Source organism: Emydura macquarii, unplaced genomic scaffold, assembly GCF_026122565.2.
Source record: "Emydura macquarii macquarii isolate MOO-44397 ecotype Brisbane River unplaced genomic scaffold, CSIRO-AGI_Emac_v2 contig_3390, whole genome shotgun sequence".
Taxonomy (NCBI): Eukaryota; Metazoa; Chordata; order Testudines; family Chelidae; genus Emydura; species Emydura macquarii.
Window position 1 is genome coordinate 8378423 of NW_027133527.1, and position 14209 is coordinate 8392631.

The window sequence follows — 14209 nt, forward strand, 5'->3', positions numbered from 1 at the left end:
GAGGGCAGACAAAGGAACCTACTTTCTTCACAGTCACATTATAAGCAAAATTACGGCCATAGTTTATTAACCTATTCTGAGTGACAAATGGTTTTTCAACCCAGAATGCTTTCTACCAAATCCAGATCCCAGCATAACTTGTGGCAAAGAGCTCTCTTTATATTTTACAAAAACAATTGTCCAGATCAGTGATGGTCTTGTCTTCCCCCAAACAATCCTACATCTAAGGGATACAAGAGGGATTGTGAAAAAACTAGATTTTTCTTTTTTTGTCAACCCAGTGACTTCTTTCGGGTTTCTTACGTTTTGAACTTCTCTGTCGCTCTAAAGTATTCACATGGACAAAATATGCGTCTGACAGTTTTTTAATTCTGTATCATGCTCAAATTTCAATCTGCAAATGGATATTTTAACTATTCTAAAGGCAAAAAGGAGGTGATGACACATCAAGGGTCTGCTTATGCCTTTTAGGAAATATTAGGATACGGCACAGTCCAGAAGGGGATGGAAATGGGTGGTTGTTGGTGACTGGAAAGAAAGGCATGGCTAGTGAAATTTTGGAGGGACTTGACTGGTTACAGGCGGATACCATTATTAATATTTGTATTGCTGTGGTCGATGCCTGCAGTCCTTGGAAGTTAGGCCTGATATAAATGGCAAACTGAGACCAGGTAAGGATAACTGTGAAAGAATTCAGACCTCGGACTGAGCGCGGAGCACACACAGGCAGGCAAACCATGGCTGAGGGAGGCAAACCCGAGCTCCTCCTGCTCTACCCGCATTTAAAACGGCCGGAATGCCACCCCGCCCTCCTGCCTGCCCTGCCCTGTCCCGCCCCTCAGAGCCCCGGGACCCACGGACCGTCCATCTCCTGCCACCCCCTTCACACGGGGGCGGCTGTGCTGCCTCCCTCCGCCTTCTCCACACACGGCCCCGTCCGTCCACCCTTCCTTCCTTCCTTCCTTCCCGCCGCCTTCGCTCGCTTTGCTTTGCCCTTTCCCCACCCCGCCCACATCGTGTCTGAGGCAGGCCCTGACGGCGGGGCAGGGCGGGGCGGGCCCGCGAGAGCGGGGGGGCCGAGGAGGGTTTTGGGCCCCGGCCCCTCGCTGGGCCGTAAGCCTGACTCCGCCACGCCGCTCCCCCCGCCCAGGGCAGCCGAGCCGAGGCAGCCGACGGCGCCTCCTCAGGGCAAGGCCCGGATCCCCGCGGGACCGGGGCGGGGCGGGGCGGGCGGGCACCACCCCCGTCGTGCACGCGCGCGCAGGCCCGGCAGGCAGGACAATTATGGCGCCAACGGGGACCGGCACGCGCACGGGCGGGGGCGGGATTGGGGGAAGCGAGACTCGGGAGAAGAGCAGGGGGCGGAGCTATGGCGGGGCCGCGCAGGCCCAGTAGAGGCGGCACGAGGCGCGCCGGGTGGCGCGCGGGCGGCACGGCTCCTGCAGGCGGCGCAGCTGAGAGGTGCGAGGGGGCTCCGTGTCCTGCCCCCCGCCCGGCTGCACGGGGCGCCCAAAGGGGGAGGGGTGCAGGGAGCCGGGGCACTGGGGGGAGGGGCTCGCAGGGGGAGGGGTGCACAGGCCCAGGTAGCACGTGGAGAGGGTACGGGGGGGCACTAGGGCGGGGTGCGTGGGGGAGGGGCTCGCAGAGGGAGGGGTGCACAGGCCCCGGCAGCACCTGGGGGGGCACTCGGGTGAGGGGGGGGCACAGGCCCAGGCAGCACGGGAGGGGTGCATGGGGGAGGGGCTCTCGGGGGGGGGGGGTGCACAGGCAGCAGGTGGGGTGCTCTTGGGAGGCGGGGGGATGGGGGGGCGCTCTCAGTGCAGATTGTAACGACCTGGCTTCCAGCCTGGACCCCTTTGACTCTGCTCACCCGCAGCATTTGTCTTCGCTGGCAGGAGAACCAGCGCCAAGTCCCAGCTGTGCAGCAGCAGCCTGGGCCCCAGCCCGCCTCATGTCCCGACCCAGCTCTCCCGCAGGCCAGGCCGCGGGCTCCAGCCCTGCTGTAGGTCTGGTGTCTGCAGGGAACGCCGTGTGGGCCGCCGTCAGCGCATTGCTGCCCCCCACGCAGAGAGACCTGCATTTGGACTTCAGCGAGAATGTGGAGGAAAGCGTCATCTCGCTGCTCCAGCAAGCGGCAGGCCTCCTCTATGGAGCTGGAGCCCCCTTCGCGGGGGGGACACGAGAGACCTGCCTACAAGTCAGTGAAATCCTCATCGATTACTCTTGGGAAAAGCTGAATATTGGGACGTGGAGAGATGTGGACAAGGACTGGCGACGCGTCTATTCTTATGGCTGCCTTTTCAAAGTTCTGTGTATGTGCCATGAGCAATGCGCCATCGCAGATACAATTCGGGTCTGTGACATGGGGCTGCTGATGGGAGCATCCATCTTAGATAACATCCTGGTTAGGATAATTCATGTCCTTCAGAAGCATCTGACATGTGGGAAAAGGTCAGCTGAAGAAGACACAAAGGAATCACATAGAAAGGTAGCAGCTCTCCATGTTCTTTTCCACCGCTGTATTATATACAGAGAGAATAGGAACTGCTGATTCCAGCAAATAACTGGATCCCCAAAACAGGCTGGTCGAGCAGCCGCTGATCTTGGAGGGACAGGGGGAGGAGGAATAAATCACGTAACTGGGCCTGTCTTGTTCTTGGGTACAAACAGATCTCAGGCAGTGCAGGTGAGATGAGCTTTCCAACAGCAACCATTCCTCTTTCTTTGTTGTTGGTCTTTTCCTTTTTAAATAGAACTTCTAATCCTGTTTTCTCAGTTTATTTGCAGATCTAAAGGTAGTTATTCTATCTCCTTTTTGGATAGACTTTTGGCTTAACTGGTTGCCCAATTAATGGGATGCTGCTATCACACTTCTGTGGCACCTTCCCTTCAAGGACCTCCGTCAAAGGATCTTACAAACATGAATGAATTGATCTTTACAGGCTCTATAAATGAGTATCAGCACCATTCTCTGCCTCAGTTTCTCCATCTGTAAAATGGAGATGTGATTTGCCAGAGGTCACACACTGAGTCAGAGCAGAGACAGGAAAAGAGTGCGAGATCTCTGGGTTCCCGGTCCGGGGGTTCTTCACAAAATCTCTCTTCCTTCATACACATAGCTCCTTTGATACACTCTAAGGACTGCCACTTGCAGTGGAGCTTGGAGCGTTTTCTGTTCGTTTTACATTTTTAGTTGGTGAAGTGACCAACTGAAATCGCTCTTCCTTTTCTGCTTCTGTTCCTATTCCATCTCCCGCTGCTGAGAAAAGAAGGGATGATTGCAGCCTCCAAAAGTCAGTCCACCAGCTACTAGTTGTGAGATTTTTGAGAGAGACTGTAGGCTATTGCATTGACCTGTGACACAGAGAGGCAGGTGGGGTCGGCTTCCCCCCACACTCACCAGTGTGCCAAGGGAAGCTATACATCTGGCTTCTCCATCCGTATCCCTTAGGACATAAAAGCCATTTTACTTTAGACTCCAGAGTATTTTGGAAAGTCCTTGCAGGTTGGAGGAGTGCTCATCCTGTGGCTGAGGATTTTGTCCCTGTTCTGCTTGGATGTAGCTTTTCCCTATTTATGAACTTCCTCAGTTCAAGTGATTTCAGCATCTCCTTTGCTGGGAGAGAATAACAGAGTTTTTGAAGTACATGTTTTGTGATGTGATAAAGGGCAGGTTACTTTACTGAGCTAAAAAATCCTTTTGTTACAGAAAATCCGGAATGACCACAGCACCGTTCCAATGATAAAATCAGAAGAAGCTATTCCACGGCTTAACTGCCCTTCTCTAGAGCATTTCAGAGAAAATTACCTGATTCCACAAAAGCCTGTCATCCTGGAGGGGATTGTTGACCACTGGCCGGGTATGAAGAAATGGAGGTGAGGACAAGAGCTTAAAAACAGCTTCATTCCTTGCCCTGAGTATGTTTTCTGCACCAGTTAACTTAAACCCAGAACAACATATGCCTCCCTAAGGTATGAAATGCCAGCTCCAGTGATTCCTGCTAGGAGCGTCATCTTGCTGCATAATTTGCTCTATTTCTGAAATAATTTTCATTGCTAATAGGACTTGGTTGTAACAGATCCAGTTCAGAAACTTGCATCCTAATAGATTCTGCCTTGTTAATGATAGAATAATAGAAATCAGATGTTGGAAGAGACCTGGTCTGTCATCCAGTCCATCTTTTCAGAGGTCAGTGCAGGGAAGGTGTCTTTGGTGTATTTTCTAGTGCTATAGATCAGAGCTGGACATATACTGCCAAAGACTGTTGTGATTATTTGTTTGAATTTAAAATGAATTTGCCTCAGCCACCTGCATGTCTCTTATTTCTGCAAACATTCACATGATCAAGATTTACTGAGAAATATTTGATGAAAAGTGAATTTCAAAGTTGGCATGCACAAGAATTGTTGGAAAATGAAATTTTTCATTCACAAGCACAAATATTAACACAAAATGCTTGCAAGCTCAAGCTAATGATATCATGTGACTTATCTGACCACTCAGCTAAGGAAAGTGGCTAATATTTCAAATATTTTGTAGTGAATATTTGTAGCCAAAAGCACATGGTAACTCTGTAGAGTAAAATACATTTACCAAAACTCTCAAACTTGAGGAAACCATCACCTGCCTGCTGATATTCCACAAGCACAAATAGAAGCTACGTTCATTGAATAAACAATTGTTCATTATTCACACCGTACACTTATAAACCTTGTTCTTTTCTCAAAGATGTGTTCAAATAGGTTTGTTTGTTTTTTTAAACTGAAGAAAAATGGTAGTATTAAGATGCACACACGCCTCCCCGTTCATTCCTTTGTTGCCTGCATCCTTGGACGCTTTGGTTGGCTGGCTTTGAATAGCAGAGACCTTCTCTGCATAGTAATCTCGTCAGTTGCCTACCAGACTTCAGGGGCTGGGTAAATAGAAAATAATTAATCCTAATATTCCAAGCAATGCAGCTTCCACCTCTCCTCCGAGGAATACTCTTTCAGGCAAATGGGTGTCTCAGGAAGTGTTGCTTACAGGCCATCATGTCAATGCTCCACTGGAGTACTCAGGATGTTTCCATAATCTTCTCCATCAGGTTCAAAAGACAAAGGCATCTGCTTTGTGATACTAATGTTCTTTGCCACAAAACCCCTCAGAAAAGGTATTTCCCATTTGACATCAAAACCAGGAAAACTAATGAAAATATTAAAGTAAAGATTGAAAATAATGGAATCTGCTTTTTTCCAGTCTGGATTATCTCCGCCAAATGGCTGGCTGCCGCACAGTCCCTGTGGAAGTGGGTTCCCGGTATACTGATGAGGAATGGTCTCAGACACTCATGACTGTCAATGACTTTATCGAACAGCATATTGTGAACAAGGTCTGTTACTTTCACATTGTTTTGTCTCCAGACTAAGTACAGTAGTGGACTGGGGAATTTTGTTGTAGACACACTTAGCAAAGGGTATTAGAACAGAGCACTGCTTGCAGAATACCTTATATGAGTGTGGAGTTTATAAACAAGACTGAATCATGGTGCCTGAAATACTTTGAGGAACTGAAAGTCCCAGATTTGCAGAAGTAACTTGTGTTCTCCTTGTCTAGATGGCAATGTGCAGCAACTGGAGTTTTAGGAGCTTTTCTACGCATTGAGCAGGTGACTTAAGAACAGCCCTGTTCTGAGAAAAGCCCTATCTTACATACATACTGCTCCCTCTAGAACTTTGTCTGATTAAAGAATGAAAACCTGGCCCTAGGGGTGATTTCACAAGCCTCTTGGTTTTGATCATTGCACAGATTCAGTCAGGAGAGTCATCTATGACTGTTCTTTGTGCTCCTCACAGCAGACTTGCTCCTCCACTTTCCCATGAGTCTTATGTATGACTCACTCAATCTGTGAGGATGTTAGTGTGCCTAGAAAACAAGCTCACCCCTCACTATATGCAGTGATAGTACAAATAACATGGCTGTGGAGTTGGAGAGGCCTGCGGCAGAGCACACCCACCTCACATGAGCACCGCCGCTCAGGTATGTGCATGGCTGCAGGTTTTTCTCTAGTCACGGTACCCCGTTAGCTGCTGAGCTTGTCAGACGGGTCTTTGATGACTCAGCCCTGTGTCCGAGTCACCCACAGTCCGTGTGCAAAAACAAAACAAACCTCTTCCAGGGTATGGGGTCCAATCAGGACTACTTCTAGGTCTTTGGTAGTGTCTTGCAGCACTCCCCAGTCCTTTAACAGTCAGACAGGGCCCATCATGGTACCCACAGTTGGGGTCTGGCTGTCTTGTAAAGGTTCCTGCTCTGGTGTGGAGCAGCACCACCACCGCTTCCTCCCTGGAGACTTTTTGCCTTCACCTGACTTCCCTTGAGTCCTGATTGACCAAGCCACTCCTCTCAAACTCAGTTCACAGACCCTAGGTCTCCAGCTGAGTCAGACTCAGTTCGGCTCCCTTCAAGAGGTAACACAGTTCCAGATGAAGCCCTTCCCTAGACCTGTTTTAATTCCCTTTCTTAGGGCATGGTGGCGGGGGGGGGGGGGACGGTCCCTGGTCCCTGGTCCCTGCCAGCAACTGCTTGCTTCAGCCCCAGCAGACAGCCAGGATTTCCTTCCGTGCTTCCCCAATTCCTGCCTGCAGCCAGCCAAGAGCACCTCTTGTTCCCCCAGTGCCTACCAGCAGACTGAAGGTCTGGCCCTGCAGCTCTTTTTATACTAGTCTGCTGGGCCCTGACTGGCTGCTGCTTGCAGCCTCTCTCCAATTGGCTGCATCCCATGCAGTCGCTCTAGGCAGCTTGGAAGACTTCTCTACTGTGCTATTTCTGGGGTGGGATGCGGCAGGACCATGAGGCCTCCAGCAGGGGCTGGCTAAATTCACCCCCTCACAGGGCCTCATCTCTGCTATTGCACAGATCCCATCTCTGAAGCTTCTTTTACAGGTAGAGCAAGGACTATAAAAATCACTCGCTGTTTGTTTGTTTGCTCTCCATCTCTGGAACAGCCATTTTGTCCCGGGTGGTGTCTATATCCCTGTGGCCTGACCCAGCCTAGCGAAGGCCAGGAGCCTTAGACCAAGCCCCTAATCAGCAGTACTGTTCCTCTAATGGATGGTAGTGCGTTGTGAGATCTCATAAGATCCATTTTCACTGCATACCCATCAAGGGATGTGAAGAAGTGGGACAGCAGATGAGACACTAAACATCCCTGCACGGAGGGTCAGACGTCTCCTCTGTTTCTGAGTCTTCCAGCTGGCAGGACCCCATGACACCATATCTCCAGCAAACAGAGCATACACAGCCAAAGCAGTCCGTTACTATTCAGTTGACTTGAGCATTTTGGAATAAATTATGCCAGTAATTGACTTCACCTATAAGTAACTTCCATAAATGTGAAGCTGTAAATCATTATTCGTTCTCTTTCTCCTGTAATTCCAGAATAGCATTGGATACCTTGCCCAGCACCAGCTTTTTGATCAGGTAAATCTAAACATGGATATTTTTTTCAGCTTGCGATAGAGACCAGGAAACGTCTTTTACTGGACGAACTTTTTCAGATAACAGCAGATGACTGGGATTTTTGCAGAGCAGACATTGCAGCTCTGAAAGAGCCACGATTGATCCGCTTCCCGATTGGGCCCGCCCCTGATCTGCAGCTGATTGGTCCATTCCCCTTCCACCACAGCTGCTGGATCCTGCTCACCCAGGCCCCTGCTCCTAGCCCTGGGGAGGGTTCCCTCAGGGAAGCACTGGCTGATGTCTATCATTGTGTCCTGGGCTTGTGCCACCCGCCATGACGGAATGACACTGCCGTCCATCTCCAGTGAGTACCCCTGCCACGGGTACCTCCTACCTCCCCCGAGTCCCCTCAGCCCCCTCGGCAGTGTACTCTTTTTGGGAACCTTAAACATGGTATCCCTAGGTCAGAGACAGAGTGACCGCTTTGTGAGAAGTGTTCACCCAGGGGTGGTAGGGTGGTTTTGTCTTTTTTCCTGTGTGAATTCATTCGACAGCGTAGTGATTGTCTGGTTTCACCCACATTATTGTTTGGGGACGTTTCGTGCTCTGCATGAGGTATTCCACACGCCACGCTGCAGTGTAGCCAGCCTTCATCACTGGAAAATCATGAGTCAGACCCCCAAAAACCATGAGATTGGCTTAAAAATCATGAGGAATTTTTTTAAAATGAAATGTGGGTTCTCTATTTCCCTTCTGGGTTCTGAGCCTTCGCGGTGCTCTCAGACTACACATCTGTCTGACAGCGGAGCCCTGGCTGCCCAGAGCTGGTTGACAGCGGGAGATTCTCCTGGCGGGGGCCCCACAAGGAGGAGCTCCCGCTGTCAGCTCCAGGTGTTTGGAGCTCCCGCTGTCAGTCCTGGGGTTGACAGCAGGACCCCCAGCTGCCTGGGGCTGGCTGACAGCGGTTTCTAAGTAAATGTTAATTTTATTTCACTGTTCTATTAAGATGCAAAAGATTTTAATACAGAACTTGATCAGCATGCTCTTAACATTTGTTGTGTTAGTGAATTGACTGTATTTTCATTAGCATGTTTCTTAGTTGTTCTGAGTTTATCTGCTAAAGAAGACATTTTCTCTGCAGAATTAAAATTCCCATAGATTTTGGCTTTACATTTCAGTAGTTTGGTGACATTTCCTGCAGATCCACAGTGGCCTAACCTTCGGGCGATCCTGTTGGACAATCTGACCTTTGCAGTTTGTTTAACCAGCTGGTTGATAATTTTGGAAATACGATTTACATGGGCTGTCTCATTTCTCTCCATTGTATTGATCTAAGTGACATTGTCCGCACCTTGAGATAGGGCTGGTCTTCTGTTCTGTACGTGCCATCCATATTTACACTGCTCTCAATTATGTCCTGTGTGCATCAGTACACACATGCTTCATTGTGTATTTCTGTATTGTTGTTGTTGGTTACTGGGAGCAGATCCCAGAATTGAAGCAAGATATTTGCATCCCTGATTACTGCAGCCTGGGGGAAGGGGAAGAAGATGACATCACCATTAATGCTTGGTTTGGCCCAGAGGGAACCATCTCACCTCTTCATCAAGATCCACAACAAAATTTTTTAGTCCAGGTCTGTACTCTGCTTTTCTAATGATTGTACATAAGCACTAGAGACAAGGGTAAGTAAAGGCTTGATTGATAAGAGTGGCATGTGTGAAAAGATTTATGCTGTCAACACACGTGCGGGAGGGAGGTATTATTTATCTCCATTTTACAGATGAGGAACCAAGGCTCAGAAAGGAGAAGTGACTTTCCCAAGGTCACACATGGAGTCCGTGGCAGAGCTGGGAAGAACTCATTTCTCTAGATTCCCTGCACAGGACATTGTCCATGAGACCTTCCTTCTCCTCTCTAGGATGCAGCAGAGTTTTGGGTCACTTTATAGCACAAGGGCAAACAACACCATTAGTCTTGATTATCTTACGAAATAGCCCTTTCTACTCCCATGAAAATTCAGAGTTTAAAAGGTATTCTCACCCCAGCCACATTAATGGCATGCTCAGATAAATGACCGATTATTGCTGGTAGTTTTTTTAATATTTACATTGCAGTAGCATCCACTCAGGATTGGGGCTACATTGTCCTAGGTATGGCACAAACACATTGCCTGGCCAGGGTTTACAATCTAAGATGTTCTGCTGTTTGTTTACAGGCTGGAGACCTCAGAGTTGCTCCCTTCTCCCCTTCAGACTCAGTCAGTGCACTAAGACACACACATCTAATTGCACCCCTTTCCATTGCTTTCAGCTGAGCCATGTAACGGAGGCCCTGGCTATTTGAGCTCCATAATGGGAAGAGCTGTTGAGTTTGCACCATTGCGATTGGAGACATACTTTATCACTTACTTCGCTACAAAGGGCTGTTTAGAAATGCCATTCAGTTAAACAGCTGCCATCTTCCATCCAGAGGTGACTGCTTTGTGCTAGGAAGAATTCCCTCATAGATAGAGTTTGTAAAGTGCACTGGCATCTTTCTGGAGGAAGGGCCTTGCATAGGGTATGATTATTAATTAGGGAGAATCTGGAGGCCTTGTCCTGCTCCACACATCCGTGTGTCGCGTCTGCCTGGAGAAGAGGAAATTCATTCAGTGACTGGGGAATGGTGTACTGTGGACAGCAGGGGGCCTCGCAGCCCGTTTTACTGCAACTGCTTCTCTTTTCCCAGTGTTGTCTAAGGACTGGTTCTGAGTGGTTTGGGATGGGCTGCAGATTGGTGGTGCGTTCAGGGCAAGGGAGTGGCTCCAAGTGACTTGCAGTGATGGTGCTAGCAGAAGTACCCTACTTCAGAGCTGGAGGTGCACATTTCAGTTTTCAAATGTACAAGGCCTCACTCAGGCCAATGAAGTGACTGTCAGGGTCATTAACTCCTCAACAGATTAGTCCCTGTAGATAGATTAAATAGATGAAAACCCATCCTAAATAAGGAGGATCCAGAACACCTGCAGTGCTAGCAGTGACCATACCTGGTTTGCTTTCATACCTGGTTAAATACAGGTATCTCGTGACACTCACTCAGTACTTTACCCACACCCTCCGAGGTGGGAAAGGCTCATTAGCCCCATTTCATATTTGGGGAAATGGAGGCACCAGGAGTAATTAAGTACTGTCCCTGCAGCTACACAGAGAGTCAGGTCAGACCTGACGTGAGAACTCTGGAACCGGGATGGCTGTAGAAAAACCTGCACTGGGACTGGGGAGAAGCAGTTGTTAGGGTGGGAAGCACAATGATTTTTCGGAGAGGCAATTCCCACACATCATCATCCCAGTGTTGTGTCAGCACGTGATCAGTCAGAACACCAGTCTCGTCCCCTTGTTTGTCAGGGTGACAGATACAGGAGATGAGGAAGACCCGACCTTCACTCACTTCACCACTTCTGATGTTTTTGGAAGACTGACTGACTCGTGGTACCAACGCTCTGCCCGGTCTGTCCATGGTGATGTATGCAGGCAATATTCTGTTACTCACAGTGCACAGGAGCCTGTGAGGTTTCAAAGCCTAGCAACTTTCATTTTTCTGCCAATTAATTGTTAGCATCATCTGCCTGCAACTCAGAGCAATGCAGGTCCGTCAGGCCACCTGCCTTTCTAATTCCACTCCCAATTAAACATCACAGTGTAGAGAACAAATGTAATGGTGATGAAAAATTAGACTTTATAGAGTGTGAGCTTGCTGCGACCCGGAAATGCCACTTTTACCCTCTTGAACATAGCACGGCTCAGATCAGCAGCCAGGGCTAACTCGATGCTTTTTTTATTCACTGTTGTTTCCTTCTAGCGCTGTATGGACCCAACAGCACTTTGGAGACTGGGTGCTGCTCTGCTCCACGCTGATCAGGCCTCAGCTGGAGTATTGCGTGCAGGGCTAGGGGCCGCATTTCAGGAAAGATGTGGGCAAATTGGAGGAAGTTCATAGAAGAGCAACAAAAATGACTGAAATGATAGAAAACATGAGCGATGAGGTTGGGCACGTCCACACAGGGGGCAGGGAGCGAGTGCCATCTCCAGCCCCCTCTGCCCTTGGCCTGACCCCACCTCCCCAGCCTCAGCCCACGCCTTCGGGACCCCATGCCCAGCTGCAGCACCGGCCTCATTCCCGCCCCACCCCGCCCCCCCACCACAGAGCCTGGCCTTAGAACCCGCTACGGCCACGGTGCCCACTGGAGCCACACCTGACCATAGCATCTGGCCCTTGTCTGCAGTGCCCGACCTCAGCCCATAGCCTCGGCACCTGGCTCCCAGCTGCTGGGGCCCACTGCAATTCCCGGCCACCGTAGTCCCTGGAGTCCCCAGAGACAGCCCCAGCCACAGCCCGCCAACTGTGGCCCAGCTTCCAGCTACAGCTGGGAGATGGGGGGGCGCAGACAGGCATGGAGGGAATACGGGGGTCAAAAGTTTGAGGACCACTGGTCCAGTTAGTGCTTCGTCATGCCTTGAGTGCCGAGGACTGGACTAGACCTCTTGAGGTCCCTTCCAGTCCTACGATTGTATGTCCAGGATCTGGTAACGCGCTATTTACTGTTAAGTACTTGTCATGATACAGAGTGATAGAGCTTTAGATTGATCACTAATTAACTGAAGTCAAACCCTATTTTAGCAGATAATGTGCAGATTAATGACAGATAGGCAATATATATCCTTCCACCTGCAGGTAATCGGCAGAAAATACATCCGTCTGTACTCTCCCCACGAATCAGAAAATCTATATCCACATGAAACTGAAATTCTCCACAACACTAGCCAGGTAAATAACTGCCTGAAATCTAAACAGTGATAATTTAATTTTAAATAACCACACCATCTTTGGCTGCGAACATGAATTGTATGTTTCATTTATAGGTGGATGTGGAGGATCCTGATTTAGTTACGTTCCCCAAGTTTGAACGGGCTGCATTTCAAGCTTGTATTCTGACACCAGGACAGGTTCTCTTTATTCCAGTGAAATACTGGCATTATGTACGCTCTCTTGATGTCAGCTTCTCTGTCAGTTTCTGGTGGTCATAAACAATTATTTGATGTGGATAAATCTGTTGTGCAATTTAAAGTAATATAAAAATGCAACATGCTGTAGTCTTGCTTAGTGAAAGAATTTTCAGACCTTCAAAACAGGAAATTTTTTCTGAACATGAGAATGTTCTCCTTTTCTGTTTAGAGTTCAGTGCGGGGTTAAGAAATTCTGTTTTCTACTTCAGGATGTTGCAAGAAATCTACACAAAGAATGAGAAGTGAAGTAGCTGGAGCAGCCACTTTGTTTTGTGGATGTTTCTAATACAAATGCCTAATAAAGAGCATCTGTCTATGCTCAGCTGCAAACATACCCAAAACAAGACTATATATGGGCATTATCAAGGCACCGAGGCCCAAACAGTGTGATTGTCGGAGTGGAACTGAAGGGAGCATGTGACCCATTGTAAGTTTATCCTCCATCTGAATTTAATAGTAGTTAGCATAGTCCTGACTTCCATTATTGTGAGTAACATTTATACACAATCTCCGTACGTAAAAAGGAGCCAACCCCTAAAGCAGAGGACCAGTCCCCTATGCAGGGAAGTTGATTAAATGAGGTCTGGAAGTGCAGTTCCACTGTGGATTTTTATAATTCAGTTATAGAGCTCAACTGTAGTACTTGTGTTTTGCCCTTTGCTGAGAGATGGACTATAATCCATTCATTCCCACCAGCAACTAATCCACTACTATCCTCACTGCTTCAGCTGGCAGCGTCCGGTGTTTCTCTCCCTTCCAAGCCATTGTTCAAGGAAACAGACAATTCTAAAAGGATTTTAAAAAACAGCTCCTGGAGAAATACATTAATATTTAAAACACAGGCACTTCAGTGACTTCTCTTCTGCGGATCTAGCCAAAAGCCCCTTTGCTCACAGAGGAAATGTGAAATGAAGATTTCATTTTCTTGATTAAAGTTCTGATATTACTAATCATTGCACATGCAGAGTTCTCTCTCCCTGTGATGCAAACCCCAAGTGCATGTTTGCGTAGAATGAAGCTCCACTGAGCCAGTGAAGGAATCAGCACCTGGTGTTGGGAGACTGTTTCTTCAGCTGGTGCTCATTCCCATTACGCTCCCCGCCTGCTCCCACACAACACCATTTTCTGGGGTTTGATGTAAAAACAATAACAGAAGGAATTGTGAATGAGACGCGCAACTGGGCTGAAAAGACTATCCACACACTTCTCCGCCTCCACAGTTGTGAGACTGCAGATTCTTTGAGAGCCAAGAAATGGAGGTGAGCAGAAGAGCTAACTTAGCATTATTTATTATAACCAATAATTAAAACACTTCTGTTTTGGAGGAGTTGCAGAAACTCAACGACGATAGAATGGTTGACAAACCTCACTGATTTTGTCTATTTTAAAACTGTTATAAAACTTGAGTCTAAATAGGTCTTGTCTCTTTAAAACACTTCTGTTTTGGAGGAGTTGCAGAAACTCAACTGCACTGAGCTCACCTGCCCAGCACACTCAGGCCCAAATCCTTCCATCAGACCTGTGCAGAGGGACCCCTGCACCTGGGCAGAGCCCCATTTAATGAGATGGGGCTGGGTGTAAAGGTCTGTCTGTGTGGATCAGCTTACATGACTGGGGCGGCAGCAGTCAAATCTCCCATTCCTACACCAGCAGAATAGCCGCCATTGACAATACTGGTAGCTACATACACATACCATGCCAGTCTCCACTAGAGCCACGCTGACCT

The 14209-nt window shown here is 48.5% G+C and overlaps 1 protein-coding gene across 2 annotated transcripts; it reads left to right on the forward strand.

Annotated features, from left to right (window-relative positions):
* The first annotated feature begins 1387 nt into the window (after positions 1-1387).
* Positions 1388-12570, forward strand: KDM8 (lysine demethylase 8). 2 transcript variants are annotated; one of them, XR_010917344.1, is made up of 9 exons: positions 1388-1461; positions 1896-2488; positions 3710-3876; positions 5237-5369; positions 7418-7459; positions 8925-9074; positions 10825-10926; positions 12152-12244; positions 12340-12352. XR_010917344.1 is itself a non-coding variant. In XM_067534377.1 (8 exons), exons 2-8 carry the CDS (start codon positions 1952-1954, stop codon positions 12502-12504), a joined length of 1287 nt encoding a protein of 428 aa, XP_067390478.1. In that variant the 5' UTR covers positions 1388-1461; positions 1896-1951; the 3' UTR covers positions 12505-12570. The 2 variants fall into 2 exon arrangements, 1 of the variants encoding a protein (XP_067390478.1); XM_067534377.1 differs by lacking the exon at positions 10825-10926 and having other exon boundaries at positions 12340-12570.
* The last annotated feature ends 1639 nt before the right edge of the window (positions 12571-14209 follow it).

What these genes read in the sequence shown, in the direction of transcription:
- KDM8 (XM_067534377.1), top strand. Translation starts at nt 1,952, where the DNA reads ATGTCCCGACCCAGCTCTCCCGCAGGCCAGGCCGCGGGCTCCAGCCCT. An exon ending in CCGGGTATGAAGAAATGGAG is followed by an intron (nt 3,877 to 5,236) that starts GTGAGGACAAGA and finishes GCTTTTTTCCAG; the next exon opens with TCTGGATTATCTCCGCCAAA. An exon ending in AACAAAATTTTTTAGTCCAG is followed by an intron (nt 9,075 to 12,151) that starts GTCTGTACTCTG and finishes TTCCACCTGCAG; the next exon opens with GTAATCGGCAGAAAATACAT.